The 16,317-nt window shown below is 41.9% G+C and overlaps 1 protein-coding gene and 1 long non-coding RNA gene across 5 annotated transcripts in view; one reads left to right on the top strand and one right to left on the bottom strand.

The window, feature by feature from the left end:
- LOC114908949 overlaps positions 1-16,246 on the top strand; it is a 16,751-nt gene extending 505 nt beyond the window's left edge. The window contains exons 2-3 of one of the 2 annotated variants that reach the window (XR_003797083.1): positions 4,837-4,943; positions 16,046-16,246. This is a non-coding gene — a long non-coding RNA (uncharacterized LOC114908949). Of the gene's footprint in view, positions 1-4,836; positions 4,944-5,098; positions 5,701-16,045 lie in introns of those variants that run through there. The other variant, XR_003797082.1, reaches the window with a different exon arrangement.
- Positions 5,877-16,317, bottom strand: part of EDRF1 (erythroid differentiation regulatory factor 1) — a 39,974-nt gene continuing 29,533 nt past the window's right edge. The window contains exons 24-25 of one of the 3 annotated variants that reach the window (XM_029245752.1): positions 16,030-16,178; positions 5,877-6,729 (exon numbers count right to left, since the gene is read on the bottom strand). In XM_029245752.1, coding sequence (XP_029101585.1) covers positions 6,558-6,729; positions 16,030-16,178 — 321 coding nt within the window. In that variant the 3' untranslated portion in view covers positions 5,877-6,557. Of the gene's footprint in view, positions 6,730-16,029; positions 16,179-16,317 lie in introns of those variants that run through there. The other 2 variants (XM_029245753.1, XR_003797081.1) reach the window with 2 other exon arrangements.

Below are 16,317 nucleotides of genomic sequence, written 5' to 3'. Positions count from 1 at the left end.
CCCAATCACAGACGTCTCAGTTCTGTCCTGCATTTAGGTTGATTTCCACCTCCCAGGAAGTGCAGAATGTCCGGATGAAATTTGTGCATCATTTTGTTCTAAGTTTTGCAGCTTTGCAGGTTCTGGTTTCCCTCAGAGAAAATATTTAGGGTTTGTCTTCTAATCAAAACATAGTTTGAGATTTTGATAAAAAGATGGAAGAAAAACCCTGCCACGTGGTGGGAAGTCAGTGTCCTTAGACCCAAGAGTTATGGCCACATGGTGGACACTATGTAGCCACTTATCACAACTCAGATCTGTGTTCACTGACATATATTGATCTGATTAAGTAAATTGATAAATATAACTGACATATAGTTATATATAACTATATATTGATACATAATTTTTGTTTGGTTTTTTTTTGTTTGTTTGTTTTGGCTGTGCCACATGGCATGCGGGATCTTAGTTCCCTGACCAGGGATTGAACCCATGCTCCCTGCACTGGAAGCACAGAGTCTTAACCACTGGACCACCAGGGAAGTCCCTATAACTATATACATAGTTTTATAAATGACTATATATATAAAACATACAATTGACATACATGTCAGAGTTCTATGTATGGTTATCTATGTTATACAGAGAGCATACAACTGACAGTATAGTTGAGAGCTGTATACTGACATCGATAACGTACCGTGCGGTGAGAAGAAGCTAGAGTTTGGTTCTGGTCACGTTTCTCTGATCACAAGGTATGGAGAGCCTGCCAAGCCAGTTCCACTAGACGAGGGGGTTCATTTAGCTACACGAGGGCTCCTTACGGAAGCCCAGGGGCAGGAGGGGAGCAAAGTGGACCTCACGGGCACAGGCGTGGGTCTCTCTCTGGCTCTGTGTAAATGTCGCATATCAGAGTCACATGGGAAGTACAAGATGCCGGCGCGACACCTTACATAATTTTATTCTGCCCTTCATCTTCTTAGTTTTTGTTTTACAGAAAGTTTTTAGCTTCTGATCAAAAGCTAATTTCAAATTTAATAAAGAATGAGAACACAGTTGAAAGTGTGAATGCTGCCTGGGTAAATGTGACAAGATTAAAGGGTTATTGCTAAGTTTTCAGGCACAATAATGGTAGGTCAGATGCTTTTCTTTTTCTTCAGTCTGTCTTGGGAGGTGAGGCCAGGGTACAGACTCAGGAAGCAGAAGGAGGGCCTCAGAGCTGAGCAGGAATGAGGTGCAGCTGCGAGACAGCTGCGCCCTGGGAGGGGCGGCAGGGCCCTCACCCCAGCTGAGGCCGGGCTGGAGAGACCTGCCAGCCTGGGTGCATGGAACACCAGGGTCGGGGGGACTTCACTGACCAGGATCAGTGGCAGTTTCTGAGCAGGAAGGGGCAGTGTTTGGCCGGGAGACAGAAGCCGAGGTGGAGCCTGCGGTGACACAGAGAAGGCGGCCGGGGGCCTTCCCCGGCCTCCATGCCCGGGGCGGAGGCTGGCCACCTGTGCAGACCAGGTGCACACAGTCTAATCACACACACAGTTTTGTGGTTGCTGCTTTTCCTTCCTCTGGCCGCCCAGAAATAAGTCGTGGGCCCTCCCTCGGCCTGAATCCTAGTAGTAGGACCACATTTCTTTAAATTGCTCGAAAAGAGTTGAGGCCGGAGCCAAGCTGAAAGAACTTTGCACACAACTGTTGCCATAAGAGACCTGTGCATGAATCCGGTTGTCCTTTTCCTTCACATCACACAGAGGAGGAATTAGTTCAGTGACATAAAGAAATGGCCTCAGAGCGGACTTTGATGGTTCGGATCTTTCGGAGTTGTAAGCACATCTTTCTGTGCCTTAAGAAGTCCAGAATTTATATTGGGAACACTCAAAGAACCTCAATTACAGAATTAGGTCATCATGGGGGTTTCTATAATTACAGCTGTATTTCATTCTTGGAGCTTTAAAAAACATCTTAAATTTAACTTGCTGTGAATACTCTAAATTCAAAAATCATTCCAGTTGGAGTGAATCATACCTTTAGCCAGACATGTCACACTCTTCTCAGTGGTAAACCTTTCAAATATATTGAATATTTGGTTGCTAAGGAATGTAACTGCTTGTGATGCTTTGTGCGTTGTGACCTCAAAAGTATCTAACTCAGTGGATTTATTCTATTGCACACCGACAATATACCAAATATTCAGGGCAAGGAACAAATAAGGACCGCTTAAAATAATCCTACACTGTTTCAGAGCATGAAATTAGCATTTGGATCTTAAAATGAAATGAAGCAAAATTACAAAATATTCATAGGACAGTGGGTAAAGTCACCTGGGTAAAATTTGGGAGTCCCGGGCTGTATCCCTGCTTCAACCTAGGCTGTATGAATCGGGGTGAATTGCTTCAACTCTATTCCAGTTTCCTCATTTGCAAAAACGGGGCTGGTGGTGGAACTAGATGATTCTAAAGCTCTGGAATAAAGAAGAATCCAATAATAAGCATCATGATGTTTTTCTTTAAAAAGAGAGGATATATTAATTAGGATAGGAAAATGATTTGGGACAATCCACGGGCCCCTAACATGTAAAAGGAAAATCTTGAGACTATAAAGGAAGGAGAAGAAAAATGAGATGTTGATGTGAAGAAGACTGCACGGTTTTTGTTGTTCTGTTTTTGCTTTTGATGAGCACCAGTGGGCTGGGAGCTGCAGCGAAGATGTGAAAGAGAAATCGACTCCTGGGGTTAAATCTAGAGGTGATTCAAGGCCTGGGGAGTCGTTGCTTTGAGCAGAGGCCACTCGGATGGATGCTGCAAGTCCTGCTTTCTCCTGGAATCATGGCAGAACAGCACGGATGGCTGGGGCCCACACTGAAAGCTGTCTCTCTCGTTTCCTGTGACTTAATGGTAATAGAACACATTAAAACTTGTTTGGCTCTCAGAAAATCAATACCAGAGATATGACAGTGACAAGGACCAGGCCTAGACAGAAGATGAACAGGGAAGAAGCTGCCCCAGATTGATTTCAGAAGGATTTCCTGGCATCCCAAGTCCCTGGACGATGCCTTTTATAACCGAAGAAAGCAGTTCATTTACTTCTTCAAAGGGTCCCTCGTAATAGGCGGCTTTCCAGCCTGGTATTGCTTCTGTCATCCTTGACTGAAATTTGTCAGATGACCAAGTTCTTAGTTAAAAGCTGTTTTCAATTACTGCAGACCTATATATATGGCCATGGCAGATCATCCCATCATACAGAAAATTATTAAGAACTTCAAGCCCAAAATATTTGGTGCAAAGCCACAGATTTGCTTACCTCATTGCTATAAATTAACCTAAAAATCAATGACTTCCAGAAAAGCCAGTCTTAACTTTGCTTTGCAAGTGTTTGCATCGATGTGAATAGAAATCAAGTCCTTGATCCTTATCCGATGAAGATTATTAAGGTTTTTTCCGGAAATAGAGGCACAAAGCCATTCTGTCAATGTAGTCTCAGCTGACTACTCCTGCACTCACCGCTTGCCTTCTGCAAAGGCAGCACGTGCTGGAAAGTTGTCAATAGCAGGGACAAACAACAGATTCCTGGCTGCCTTCAAGTGGCTTATTTCCCAAGCAGTCTAGCTCAGAGCAGTGGCTTGACGTCTGTGACGTTGATTCCTGCATCCTGAACTCGTAATGAGAAAAATAGGCAAATGGAGAGCCAGAGGATTTCTAAGAGAAAAAGTCCGATTTCTTTTATAAAGAAAACAAACCAGATTTTTAGTAACTGAAGCAAATATGCCTCCTTAACTTAAAACCCAATGGGAAAAGCATTACTTGAGCTTTTAAATTACTTGATTGGAAAATCAAATTTCTCAACAAATAATTTTACAAAAATTTTAGGAAAGGTTAGAAAAAGCATCCTGAGGAATACCTGTCTGCCTTCCACTGTCTAGGACTCTGTAGCCACGTTCCCAACACCCACCGTCTGTCCCTCCACCCACCTCGGCCCCAATTTCACCGAGAGACAGGAAGGCAGCCATAGCCATGGGTCCAATCACGGGAGAGGCCACTCACCCCCTGAACCCCAAGGGCATGGAAATGATTTTACTGCACTGAAAACTCAGGGATTCAATGGGAAAGAGCACAGAATTTGAATTAACTACACTCCAAAATCCCTGTCCTAACAATTTATCTTTTTCTAATACTTGACAGTGTACAAAAGGTTTTCATGTGTATTTCTCTCTTGCTCTTCACAACTCTTGTCAGTGGCGGGACAGATACTGCTGTGCACGTTTCTAGATAAAGGAACTGAAGTTCCCCAGTTGTGTCTCTGGCCAAAGGTCGACCGCCAGTCGCTCCTGACCCTGCTTCTCCTCATCCCAGCCTAGTGCCCTTGCACTCTCTCCTTTCACGTGGTGCTCTTCTGTTTGAATATACACACCTGCATCCCAAATGGCCCTGAACAGAACAGCTTTCCAGCTCGCTGTAATTCCTATAATGTGCTCCTCCCTCTTCAAGGCAGGAAACACTTTATATGGCAGCTTATTTATGTTCCGAGGGTTAGACTACCAAAATAAGACTCTTGAAGCTAATTGGATAACTTTATTTTTCCTGTATCAGTTATCTTAGCCATCATGCTCCTTTAACTTTTACATAATACATAATATGGCCACCATTACCTGTCCTTAACGTAAACAAACCCCCCCAAAGTCATATGTAATAAGGACAAAATGTGGGCACTGAAGTTAAACTGAAAAAGAACTCTCAACGATCAGGCCACAAATACCCCATACTTCTAAAGACGCAGCTAAAACACAGGCACTTTAAAAAGCTTTAATTTAAATTAAAATCAGCAAATGACAAAAACATTTTAAAAGGATCTTTTCTTCCCCTGTAGGAACTTTCACGTTATTGCTCTGACAAATGAAGAGAGCTGGAATTGATATCTTCTTGCTTAAAAGCACATCTTCCTCTTGACTGAAAGGCTGTTTGCTAAGGAGAGAGGTAAGATGAGCGACTCTAATACCGTGAACTCCAGCTTCTTTCTGCCTAAGTAGAATATCCTTTGGAACTCATTAACCCCCAAATTAGATATTATCAATGGACATGTCCGGGTTTAACTAACAAGAGTTTTATTCTGTGTGTGTGCTTGCCACAAGGGGAAACAGAATGACAGCTGTCCTGATACGAGACATCGTTGATTTTGTACAACTGCTTTACAATTTAGGCAAAACTTCCAATGCTTCAGTGATTAGTTGATGCAGATCTGTCCCGAGGACAATGCAAACTGCATAATTACAAGGAAGTGGACAAATGGCAAGTGATCATTCTGCCGGGCTATGAGAGCTGCCAACTCACCAGTGTGAACATCTGAAAATCTCAGTGTACGAAAAAGGGGTCTGTAAAAATTCAGCTTAAAACAAGTTTATTCCAGACAGTTTTCTAGTCTAGTTCATATTTCTTCAGAAGGGTGTGGCTAGTGAGTGGGGGGGGCTGCACAGTGAAAGTCATCTGCACGTAGCACCGAGGGGGTCGGCAGCAGCATGTCTTCCCACACTCGGGCCAGGCCAGTGGACTTGGTGGCAGGGCAAGCTCTTGTCTACAGAGGCATCATGCATGTAAATCCAAACCATCAACCCAACAGCACAGAGTATGCTGGATCTGTAGGTTACGGTATCTTTTGAAACTGAGATCAATTAACTGTGCCAAGTACAGACAGCCTTGCATGCTGTAGGCACTGGAAAAAGAGAGTATGTTTTAAGCAACTGGACAAGAGCCATATAGCAGCAAGTAGTAAGTATAATATTCTAGTGAGAATTTAGTGGATGGCAGAATTTTATTTTTAATGATGTTTTAATCTTCACTTTGTAAAATTTATTAATTAAACCAGTTCACATCAAAACTCAATGTGAAGAATGTGAAATGGAAAACTACAAAGACATTTTAAATAAATAATTTATTTATTCAAAATAGTTTTCTTACCTTATTCACAGTTTCAAGTTTAAAATGAAAAAAAAGGGGGGGAGAGTACCAATTCTTGATCAACTGTCATACAAAGTCAGAGAAAAGCAGATCCGTTCAGAACATGCACTGAAGAGAGAACTGTGCAATGGCTAGTCTTCGAAAAATCCTGTACTGAAGCTTAAAAAGGGCAGGCTTTTTCTGTGCAATTGAGAAGGGAACACTGTGGATGTACAGGAAGTTTCTTTAACTGACCTGAACCACTAAAATCATTTGGATAAAAGTTCCCTTGACCAAAGTAACATTTATCCAAGATAATTATCTCTTAAACCCATGTAGCTTAACATACTTCAAAAATATTTAAAAGTGTTAACTGCCTCACAGCAAGTCTATTAATACTGAGGTACCACATGCTTCTCAGAGAAACGAAGGTGGGAGCTCTAGGTCTGATTCTGATGTTGGCACCTCCAACGAGGAAGCCAAAGAACTCAACCTTGACTGTCTGCCACGGGAAATGAGAACTCTGTTTCCATGCCGTGCCTGTTTTAAGTGGATATGTCCCTCATATTTAATGAAACGAAGCACCAAATGGACACACTAGCCCCCGAGTGCAGAAGGCACTGACAGCATCTCTGCGGATGCAGCCCCAGGCGGGAGTCACTGAAGAGCACCACCGTCTCCGCCGCTGCCACGAGCCAGCTGGTCCAGCAAGTGGACGAGAACGTCGATTCTTTCCAGGAGAGATGCGTTTTTGTTCGCAGTAGCTCTTAGAAGCTGGGAGTAAATCTGCTTGTTGGTTCTGAGGACTACATCTTCTTCAAGGTTACTACTGGGTTAAAAAGAGAGGGAGATGAAGCAAAGAGTGATGCCCACCCACAGCTGTAAAAGAAATCCAAAAACTGAACACGGGCAGCCCTGTCATGACTTTTCAGGTGGAAGCAGGTGTTCTATTAATGCCGACTCCATTGACTGCTTATGGGCCTGTTTTTAAACATTTATTTCAAACATCAATTAAAGCCAATGATTACTCTTTTTATAAATATTCGACTACCTACTATGTACCAGGAACTACTCGTGGTCATGCACAAAACAGACCCAGAGCCCCTGCCTTCATGGAATCCACATTCTACTGAGGGAAGAGCTGGGGGAAGACATGTCGAGACGGTGAAGAGAACAGACTGTGAGATGACGTGCTGTGAAGAAAACACAGTGGGGCCAGGCGAGGGCGAGAAGCCACGCGGTACAGCTTCTGGGCACACACCTAGAGCGACTGCGGGACTGCTCCCCTGGAGCGAGCACTGCCGGAGACGGACGCACTGCCCCTCGTCTAGCTGAAATGATGTGCAGCTTCTGTGCGAAGAGTGCCTCTCAGCTGGAGAGTTCTAGAGGGAATTTCCATTTCAAAACTGTCTTAACAAAAATTTCTTAAGTTTGCAGTTTATTTTGAAAATATCTCCCCGGTAGGGTAGATCGATGGATTATATTTATGTTACTGAAAAAGACTAGTAATCACGGCAGTTCATTTCCAGCATCCTTTTTATTTTTTGAGTCCGGATATAATAAATGCAGAGCCCTGGCCACACATACAGAGAACAGCTGGGAGTGCGCACATGCACACGTGATCTGCCCGTGACCCTGTCCCCTCGGGAGAGCAAGGACTGGTATCCTTATTTTGTAATGAGAAACTAAATGATGTGAAAACTAAGCCCAGAAGGGTTAAATAATTTGGTTCAAGGTCAAAATGTTTTCTGACTTCAAATGCTATGTTCTTTCCACTCTCCAATATGCAAATCTTCCACCTTTGCCCGAGTGCCTGTTGGTCAGGCCTGCCGGAGAGCAAACCAGCAGCCTGGACCCTCCCTTCTGCCGCAGATCAAGGCTCAGGCTGTAGGGAGCCCCACTTCTCTCACAGCCCCACTACTGCTCTTCGACAGGACCCACCTCTTCCGTGCTGCGGCCGGCCTGACCACGGGCCCAGGCTGGCAGCCAACGGGAGGCCGCCCACACCCCCCTTACAGACCCCTTTCTCCTTCCTGCTCGTTCTGACTTTCACCAGGCACATCTCTCTCCGCCCCACGCCCAGCCAGCACCACCCACAGCACAGTAAAAATGAACGTTCAAAACGTATTCACTCTGCACTTCGGGCCTAAGATGGATATGTTTTAGGGTTTTTTTGGTTGTTTTGTGGGGGGCAGGTAAACATTCACAAACCTCTGATAACCTTATAAGACATTTAAACTCCTATCTGACAGTAATCAAGGCAGTAGCACTTAACAATTAGAAACACTGTCTGAAATATGAATTGGTCTCTGTGGGCAATGACCTCACACTGTCATTTCAGCTGATGCCTAAGGATAATTGATGGGCTTCTGAGATCGTAAATATAAAACCCTTTGATTTGTTCTGATCTTAATTCTGAATGTTAAATCTTTATCTTCCAATTTCTACAAATCATTCCCTTCCTTAAGCAACTCTCATCAACAGTTAATGAAACCTGCCCAGGTCCACAAAATAAATAACTCCGGGAATAGTGATATTCATATTTGAGAGGACCTCATACACTCTTCAGGGGAATGCACTGGGATGGCTCAGCCACCTGTTCACAACCTGGGTCTGATTTCTGACTGATTGCTACCTGATGTTAAATATTTTCAATATTACTTCTTTATCTCAGGGCTCATACAGAGCCCTGACAGAGCAGTGGAATAGCAGCTCCAAGACTCACATCCTTGGAGGACGATTATTGGGCTGTCTGTCCACCTGTCAGTGATCACTGTGCTGGTCACCACTCTGTTCTGGCCTGCAGGGGTGAACCCTTGGACCCCGTTCCGCAGGGGCTCTGCCCTCACCCCGGCACTGACTATGCTGGTTGGTCCAAGAGCAGGCGCTGCTCAAAGCCGCTTCTCTAGGAACCAGGTTCAGGCCCAGTACAAATTCAGTCTCTCTTCTCTATCATTTAGTCTCACTGTGCTTCCATTTCTCTGTATCTTTTTTTCTCTCTTTCTCTCTCTATACTGCAAAAACTTAAGTATTGTCAACAGCCATATCATTCAATCTAGAAACTGGGAAACTGAAAAAGGCAACCTGAAGTAAAAGAAAGGAATTTATCTTATGCCATTAAGTTCTCTATAATGCACTTCACATTTTATTGAACCGTATGTAATTGCCAGTATTTGACCGTTTTAAAATTGACCATGCTTAATAAAAATTGACATGAAGTATAGTTCTAGCTGTGTTATTTAGGATTTACAATGGTATTGTCCTTTTCAATTTTATAATTGATTTGTTTTTGTTCATGTTTATTTTTCCTGCAGAAATAAACATTATGGTATCTACACACACACAAAGTTAATGAAACCATGAACTCTATTCTGAGGCGTCTTATCATTTCTTAGGGTTACCTTTTTCCCAAAAGAAGGTAACCTACATTCTTTTATTTTCCTTTTCACTATTCTTAACCAAATATTAGACGGACATACCTGGCCAGGAAAACCCATAAATCTAAAGGGTCTGTTCTGTGACTATGGAAGAGGGCATCCAAACCCTCAGAGACTACTTCTATTTTTTATACTTTTTCATTATATTAAACCCCAAAGCCAGCAAAAGGTCAAGAGGCTAAAGCAGTGAATATTAAAATGCAGTACAAGAGCAAATAAATTCTTGATCCAAAAAGAAAAAACAACCCAACAGACAAAACTAGTGTTTCTGGCAGGACAGTGCTGACACAGCCGTCGTAAGTACCTACACAATCTCAAAAGGAAAACAAAAATTGTTTTAAATTAAATGCATCTTAATTTTCTTAGATTTCTTTCCAATTCTTTAGGATTCTAAGAATTAAATTACCAAGCTCAGTTTATTCTATTCTTTTTTTTTTTGGTGGGAGGGAAGAAACAGTCAAAATAAAAACATATGACTATTTCCTTTCTTTTAAAGGCTAATTTTGATTTCCCTTTACTCCAAAAAGGAATGTTCATTAATTCCTGGTGAAATAACTGGGCTTGCAGCACAGGATGTTCTCCTCTCCACAAAAAAATTATAGACGTTCACGTGTGTATCAGTGAAACGTGAGAGAAACGGTCATTGACTTACTAGTCAATACGTCTCTATGTTGTGCAACCTGTCAACATACTAACCGTATTAACACATGCAGCACACTTAAGTCTTTAATAAACCTTAAGAAACTAAGAGATTAGCTAAATAGGGCTTTATGCATCACGTGTAAAAAGTTTAGGTTAAAACTTTTTAACTAGAATAGTAATAACTTGAATAAACAGAACGTTAGAGGACCCTCCACTAAAATAAAACGGACTTAGGTCATACACAGATGGCTGTTAACGAGTATAAAGGATACGATAAGACTGAACTGTTACGTGTCAGCCAACTGCTTAAACCACGGATTTGTGAAAACCTATGAATCACTGTGTTTCTCACATCTCATATATATTTATACTGCCACTTTGTGGAAACCAGTAAAAAATTTCTCAAAATTTACCCACTGCTGTTAAAAAGGAAAAACTATGAGTTTTCCCAACTGTGCGTCACTACACGCACAGCTCCTTTGCCTTTTGGTTCTTCAGAAGATGGGTGTGTCGGCTACCCTTGCTGTGCACCAGTAACAGGACACGGAGTAGCCGCCCAGGGTTAACAATGGGGCTGAGACGGCAGCGCACCTAATACCCAGGGCTCCTCTCAAAACGAACGCTCTTCTTAGACCAGAGAGAATTACTCAAAAACAATCAGGAGAGGGAGTTTCTGCTTAGGACGTAGAGAGCTGGAAAAAGTATCATTCCCACCCTTACGAAAAAAACAGCAATAAACGCAGGACAACCTACAAGACCACGACTTTGCTTGAACCCATCAGAGAGCTGGGGTTGCAGGGCCACCAACCAGTCTGAAAACTAAGGACAGAGAGGCTAACACTGGGCGAGACAGGAAAGTTCTTTCTCACCTGGGGCGGACACAGCTGGACAGGGCAAGAAGAATTCAGCTAAAATCCTTAATGAGCTGGTAGAGGTTGAGAGAGGGCTGGTGAGGGAGGGGCTTGCAAGAGCCCCAGCAGGAGCTGACGTGAGAGCCTGATGAGAGTCCCAGGCCACGCTCCCGTGGTGCAGGCCTGGGCGAGGGGAACAGCTGCTGCAGCAGCGGTGGGAGGGGGCGGGGCAGGCAACCCAAACCCACCGGACACTTCTCCGCAGGAACCGGAAGCCTGAATATGTGGGGCGGGGCTGGGGAGGGAGCAGCGCTGGTGGTGAAGGTCAGTGCAGACAGGGGAAGGGAAGGGAAGAAACACTAGCCCTGGGGGAGGGGCGGGAGCAGGGGTAAGGCCACACCCCTGACACTCAGGGACACAGGGTCTGCCCCAGACTGAGGCTTACGGAAACAAGTGCGAAGCCTGGCCAACTCCCCCTCCCCTCCCTAACAGCTACAAAGCACGGAGGGACCAGCGAGTGGAATACAGCTGGGAGCTGTTAAGAGCATGAAGACAGGCCCTCTTTGAGATGCTACAGGAAGAAAAAGACCAAACGTGAAGATGGAGAAGGCGGTACAAGAGGCCTCCACAGAGCTACTCCACACCGACCCAGGCACTGCCAGAGGGGCACAGGAGGTAACCAAGGCAACAAGAAAATCTCAACCACAGCTCAACACCAGACCTGAAAAATGAACTCAAACTCCCCACACTGAAGGCCTAGCATGAGACAGGTGTACAAACTTGCCAGGCTTAATAATCATTTCCCTCAGTCTACTATCCTACAGGAGATGCCCAGTTTCCCACAAACAATTACAAGATGTAGAAAGGCAAGGAAACCACACACTGCCAGGAGTCAAAGAAGCAACAGAACCAGACTCAGACACGACACAGATGTTGGAACCATCTGATAGGGGATTTAAAATGACAATGATTAAAAGGCTCAAATGGAAAATGTGGACGACATGCAGCATCAGATTGGTAACTTCAGCAGAGAGAGGGAAACTATAAGAAAGAACCAAGGGAAATACTAGAAATGAGGAACACAGTGACAGAGACAAAGAATGCCTTCAACAAGTCCAACCGTATATGACACAAAACGGAGTCAACAAACAGTGAACTTGCAGACAGGTCAAGAGAAATCGCCTAAGCTGAAACGCAAGAAGAAAAAACCTGTAAAAAACAGAACACCTCAAAGCTGTGGAACACTATCAAACAGTTTAATATAGGTATAAGTGGAACCAAAGAAAAAGAGAAATTGGAGAAGATATAAAAACACTGAGGAGGGAAAAAAAAAAATCATACCACCTAGGCATATAATGCCCACACTGCTGGGGGAAGAGAAGGAAGAAATCTTGAGGGCAGCTAGAGCGAAAAAGGTACATGACATACAGAAGAACAAAGATCAGAACAGCAGACTTTGTCAGAAAATGGGCAAACCAGAAGGCAATGCAGTGACATCTCTGAAGTGTGGAAAGAACTCTATACCCAGCCAAAAGATCTTCTAAAACCTGAAGAAGTAATAAAGACTTTCACAAGAAAGGAGGAATTCCTTGCTAGCACACCTATACTATAAAAAACGATAAAGGAAGTTTTTCATGTAGAAAGAATATGATACCACACAAAAAAATGGTCTATCTACACAGAAGTTAAGAGCACTAGAAATGGAATAAAGGCAAAAAAATTCCTTGTTCTCTTAAAACTTTATATAAACAAAAGGCATACTATCTAAGCAAAAACATTAGAGTGTATTGTTTGCTTATTACATGTAAAAGTAAAATGAATGATAACAGTACAAATGATGGAAGGGAAAAACTGGGAGCATATTGTTTTAAAGTCTTCACACATGTGAAGCAGTATAATATTATTTGAAGGTGGCCTCCGATTAAGAATGTAAATGCTGGGTCAACCACCAACACTTTAAAAAGTGGTATAAATAATAAATCAATAGTGAAATAAAAAGGAATCATAGAAAATGTTCAATTAACTCAAGGAAGAAAAAGACAAACAGAAAACAGCTAGCAAGATGATAGATTTAAATCTAACTACATCAATAATCACATTAAATGTGACTGGTCTAAAAATACCACCTATAGGGCTTCCCTGGTGGCGCAGTGGTTGAGAGTCCGCCTGCCGATGCAGGGGACACGGGTTCGTGCCCCGGTCTGGGAAGATCCCACATGCCGCGGAGCGGCTGGGCCCGTGAGCCATGGCCGCTGGGTCTGCGCGTCCGGAGCCTGTGCCCCGCAACGGGAGAGGCCACAGCAGTGAGAGGCCCACGTACCACAAAAAAAAAAAAAAAAAATGCCACCTATAAGTTTGGATTGAAAAAGCAAGACTCAACTATATGCGATCTATAAGAAACTCACATTTAAGTTAAAAGACACAGATAGGTCAAAAGCAAAAGATGGAAAAAGACATTAACCAAAAACACCTGAGCAGCTATATTAATATCAAAGATGGACATCACATGTTATATAAGGGGCTCAGTTCTCCAAGATACAACAGTCCTAAATGTGTATGTGACTAATAGAGCCTCAAAATACGTGAAACAAAACTGAAAGAATCGAAAGGAGAGACAGATGAATCCACACAATTGTCACTGGAAACTTCAACATGCTTCTCTCAGTAACTGACCGAACAAGTGGACAGAAAGTGTGAATACAGAAGACCTGAGCAACACGCTGAACCAACTAAACCTAACTGACATTTACACAACCCTCCACCAAACAGTAAGCTACTCATAATTTTCAAGTGCACATGGAACACCTGCCAAGGCAAACCATATTCTTGGCCATAAAACAAATCTAAACAACTGTGAAAGAAGAGAAATCATATGCAGTTATGATCTCAGCCCATAGTGCAATTAAAATAAAGCAATCAATAATGGAAAGATATCTGGAAAGTTCCAATATTCAGACATTAAGCAGCATGCCGCTAAATAATACATGGATCAAAGAGGACATCTCAGGGGATATAAAAAAATAACTTTGAACTGAACGAAAAGGAAAATATATCAAAATTTGTGAGACATAGCAAAAGCAGTGCTTAGAAGAAAATTTATAGTGGCAAATACTTATATTTAAAAAGAAAAAGGGTCTCAAATCAGTAATTTAGGCTTCCACTTTAAGAAACCAGAAAAAGGGACTTCCCTGGTGGCACAGTGGTTAAGAATCTGCCTGCCAATGCAGGGGACACGGGTTCAAGCCCTGGTCCAGGAAAATCCCACATGCCGTGGAGCAACTAAGCCTGTGCGCCACAACTACTGAGCCCATGCGCCTAAAGCCTGTGCTCTGCAACAAGAGAAGCCACCTCATGAGAAGCCCATGCACCGCAACGAAGAGTAGCCCCCGCTCGCCCCAGCTAGAGAAAGCCTGCCCACAGCAACAAAGACCCAACACAGCAATAAATAAATAAATAAAGAAGATTAAACCCAAAATGAACAAAAGCAAGGAAATATAAGTGTAGAAATCGATGACACTGAAAGTAAAAAAACAATGGCGGAAGAGAAACCAAACCAAAAGCTAGTTCTTTGAAAAGATCAATAAAATTGGTAAACTTCTAACCAGACCAAAAAAAAAAGAGAAGATAAAACTAGTATCAGGAATGAGAGAAGGGCTATCACTAAAAACTCCTTTAGATATTAAAAGGCTAATAAGGGAATACTGTGAACCTATATATTTGACAACAGATGAAACTCAAGAAGAAAAAGAGACAACTTGAATAATATTATATCTATGAAATGAAATTTAACTAATTACTAAAACCTTTCATAAAGCCAACTCTATGTTAAAATGGTTTCACCAATAAATTCCAATCTCTTTCAAAAAACAGGAGAGGGAACACTTGCCAATTGATTTTATGAGGCCAGCATTGCTCAAATACCAAAACCAGATAAAACCATCACAAGAGAAGTATAGACTAATACCCCTTATGAACAGACACAAAAATTCTCAACACAATATTAGCAAATGGAATCCAACAATACATAAAAAAAACAATACACCACAACAAAGTACTAGTTTATCCCAGGGATTCAAAGCTGGTTTAACATTAAAAAAAAAAATCAATGTAATCCACTATATTAACAGATTAAAGATGGAAAATGATACAGTCATTTCAATGTATATAGCACACGCAGCTGACAAAAATTTAACATTCATTCATGATAGAAACTCTCAGCAAACTAGGAATAGAAGGGAACATCCTCAACTTGATCTACAAAAACCTGTAGCTGATATCACACTTCGTAGCAGGAGACAGAATGCCTTCTCCCTGAGATACCAAGGAACTGAAATCAGGAGAGGAATTAACTATAAAGAGGCAGCAAGAGGGAATTTTTGAATTGATGGAACTGCTCTGTACCATGACTTTGTCAGTAGACATACATATCTATGCATTTGTCAAAGCTTGAAGAACTGTACACCACAAAGGATGAATTTCACTATATATAAATAAAACATAAAAAGAGACAAAAAGTTATCTGTATCCCAATTTTATAAACTGGTAAAATACGCACAGGATAACTGATAAGAATGAATATATTAGGATAAATGAGTTTCCTTTTTCTACTTTTCAAATTTTGTAATATGGCTGGATTATACTTATACTAAAAATAAATGAAAGGCATATTGTTTATATTATTTTCCTGATCTAGTATTTACTACCAGAATTTCAAATTAAATTAATAATCCCAACATAATAACTCTGGAAAACAACATAATTGTATGTTATAGGTGTATTTGCTGAGATGCTCACTCCTCTCTTCACTAGTTTCTTGGGTAGAGAGACTTTGATGTTCTGTCACCTACTTTTAATGATGCGCTTGGCCCTGAGTATCTAAACTATAGTTCTGACTTCCCATTAAACACAATGCTCAGAAGAGTTACAAGAAACAGTCAAAGTCTTCATTCCAGGTCATTCATCTCTCTCAGGGAAAATATTACAACCTATAGGGTATTTATCCTTAGGCAGTAAGATTTCTTTGTTTCTATAATCTCAACATGTAGTAGGCCACATGGAGATGATTCTCACTCAATTTAACAAATCACGAAAGAGCACCACTTAAAAAACACAACAAAGAATGGGGCCCATCCTTTTACAGTATCAGTAATAAAAAGTATATAGGTAAGGTGCTTGGAAAGAAATTTCCAAAAAATTTACCTTGTTTTCTTTTTAGTTGAAGACAGCAGTTTGATGGACTGAAGAAGAAGGAATGACAAGCGAGATTCAAATATACCCAGGAGTTTTATCACTTCTTCTCGATTGAGACTAGAAGAATCAGCAGCTGGAGGGGTCTCTTCACTCTTAGGCTAGAAACAACAAAACGTTATTTCACCTAAGCTACCTCACAGTTTCATACTAAAGTGATGGAACCGCCATTTCAATAATCCAGTAAACTTTTAAACCAAAAGCAAAAAAGAGCAAACCTGAGATGATTTCTCCCTCGGG

Source organism: Monodon monoceros, unplaced genomic scaffold (assembly GCF_005190385.1).
Source record: "Monodon monoceros isolate NGI ecotype Baffin Bay Population unplaced genomic scaffold, NGI_Narwhal_1 Super_Scaffold_4, whole genome shotgun sequence".
Taxonomy (NCBI): Eukaryota; Metazoa; Chordata; class Mammalia; order Artiodactyla; family Monodontidae; genus Monodon; species Monodon monoceros.
The sequence above is the reverse complement of the archived record's forward strand: the minus strand, read 5'-3'. Positions and strand labels throughout refer to the sequence as shown.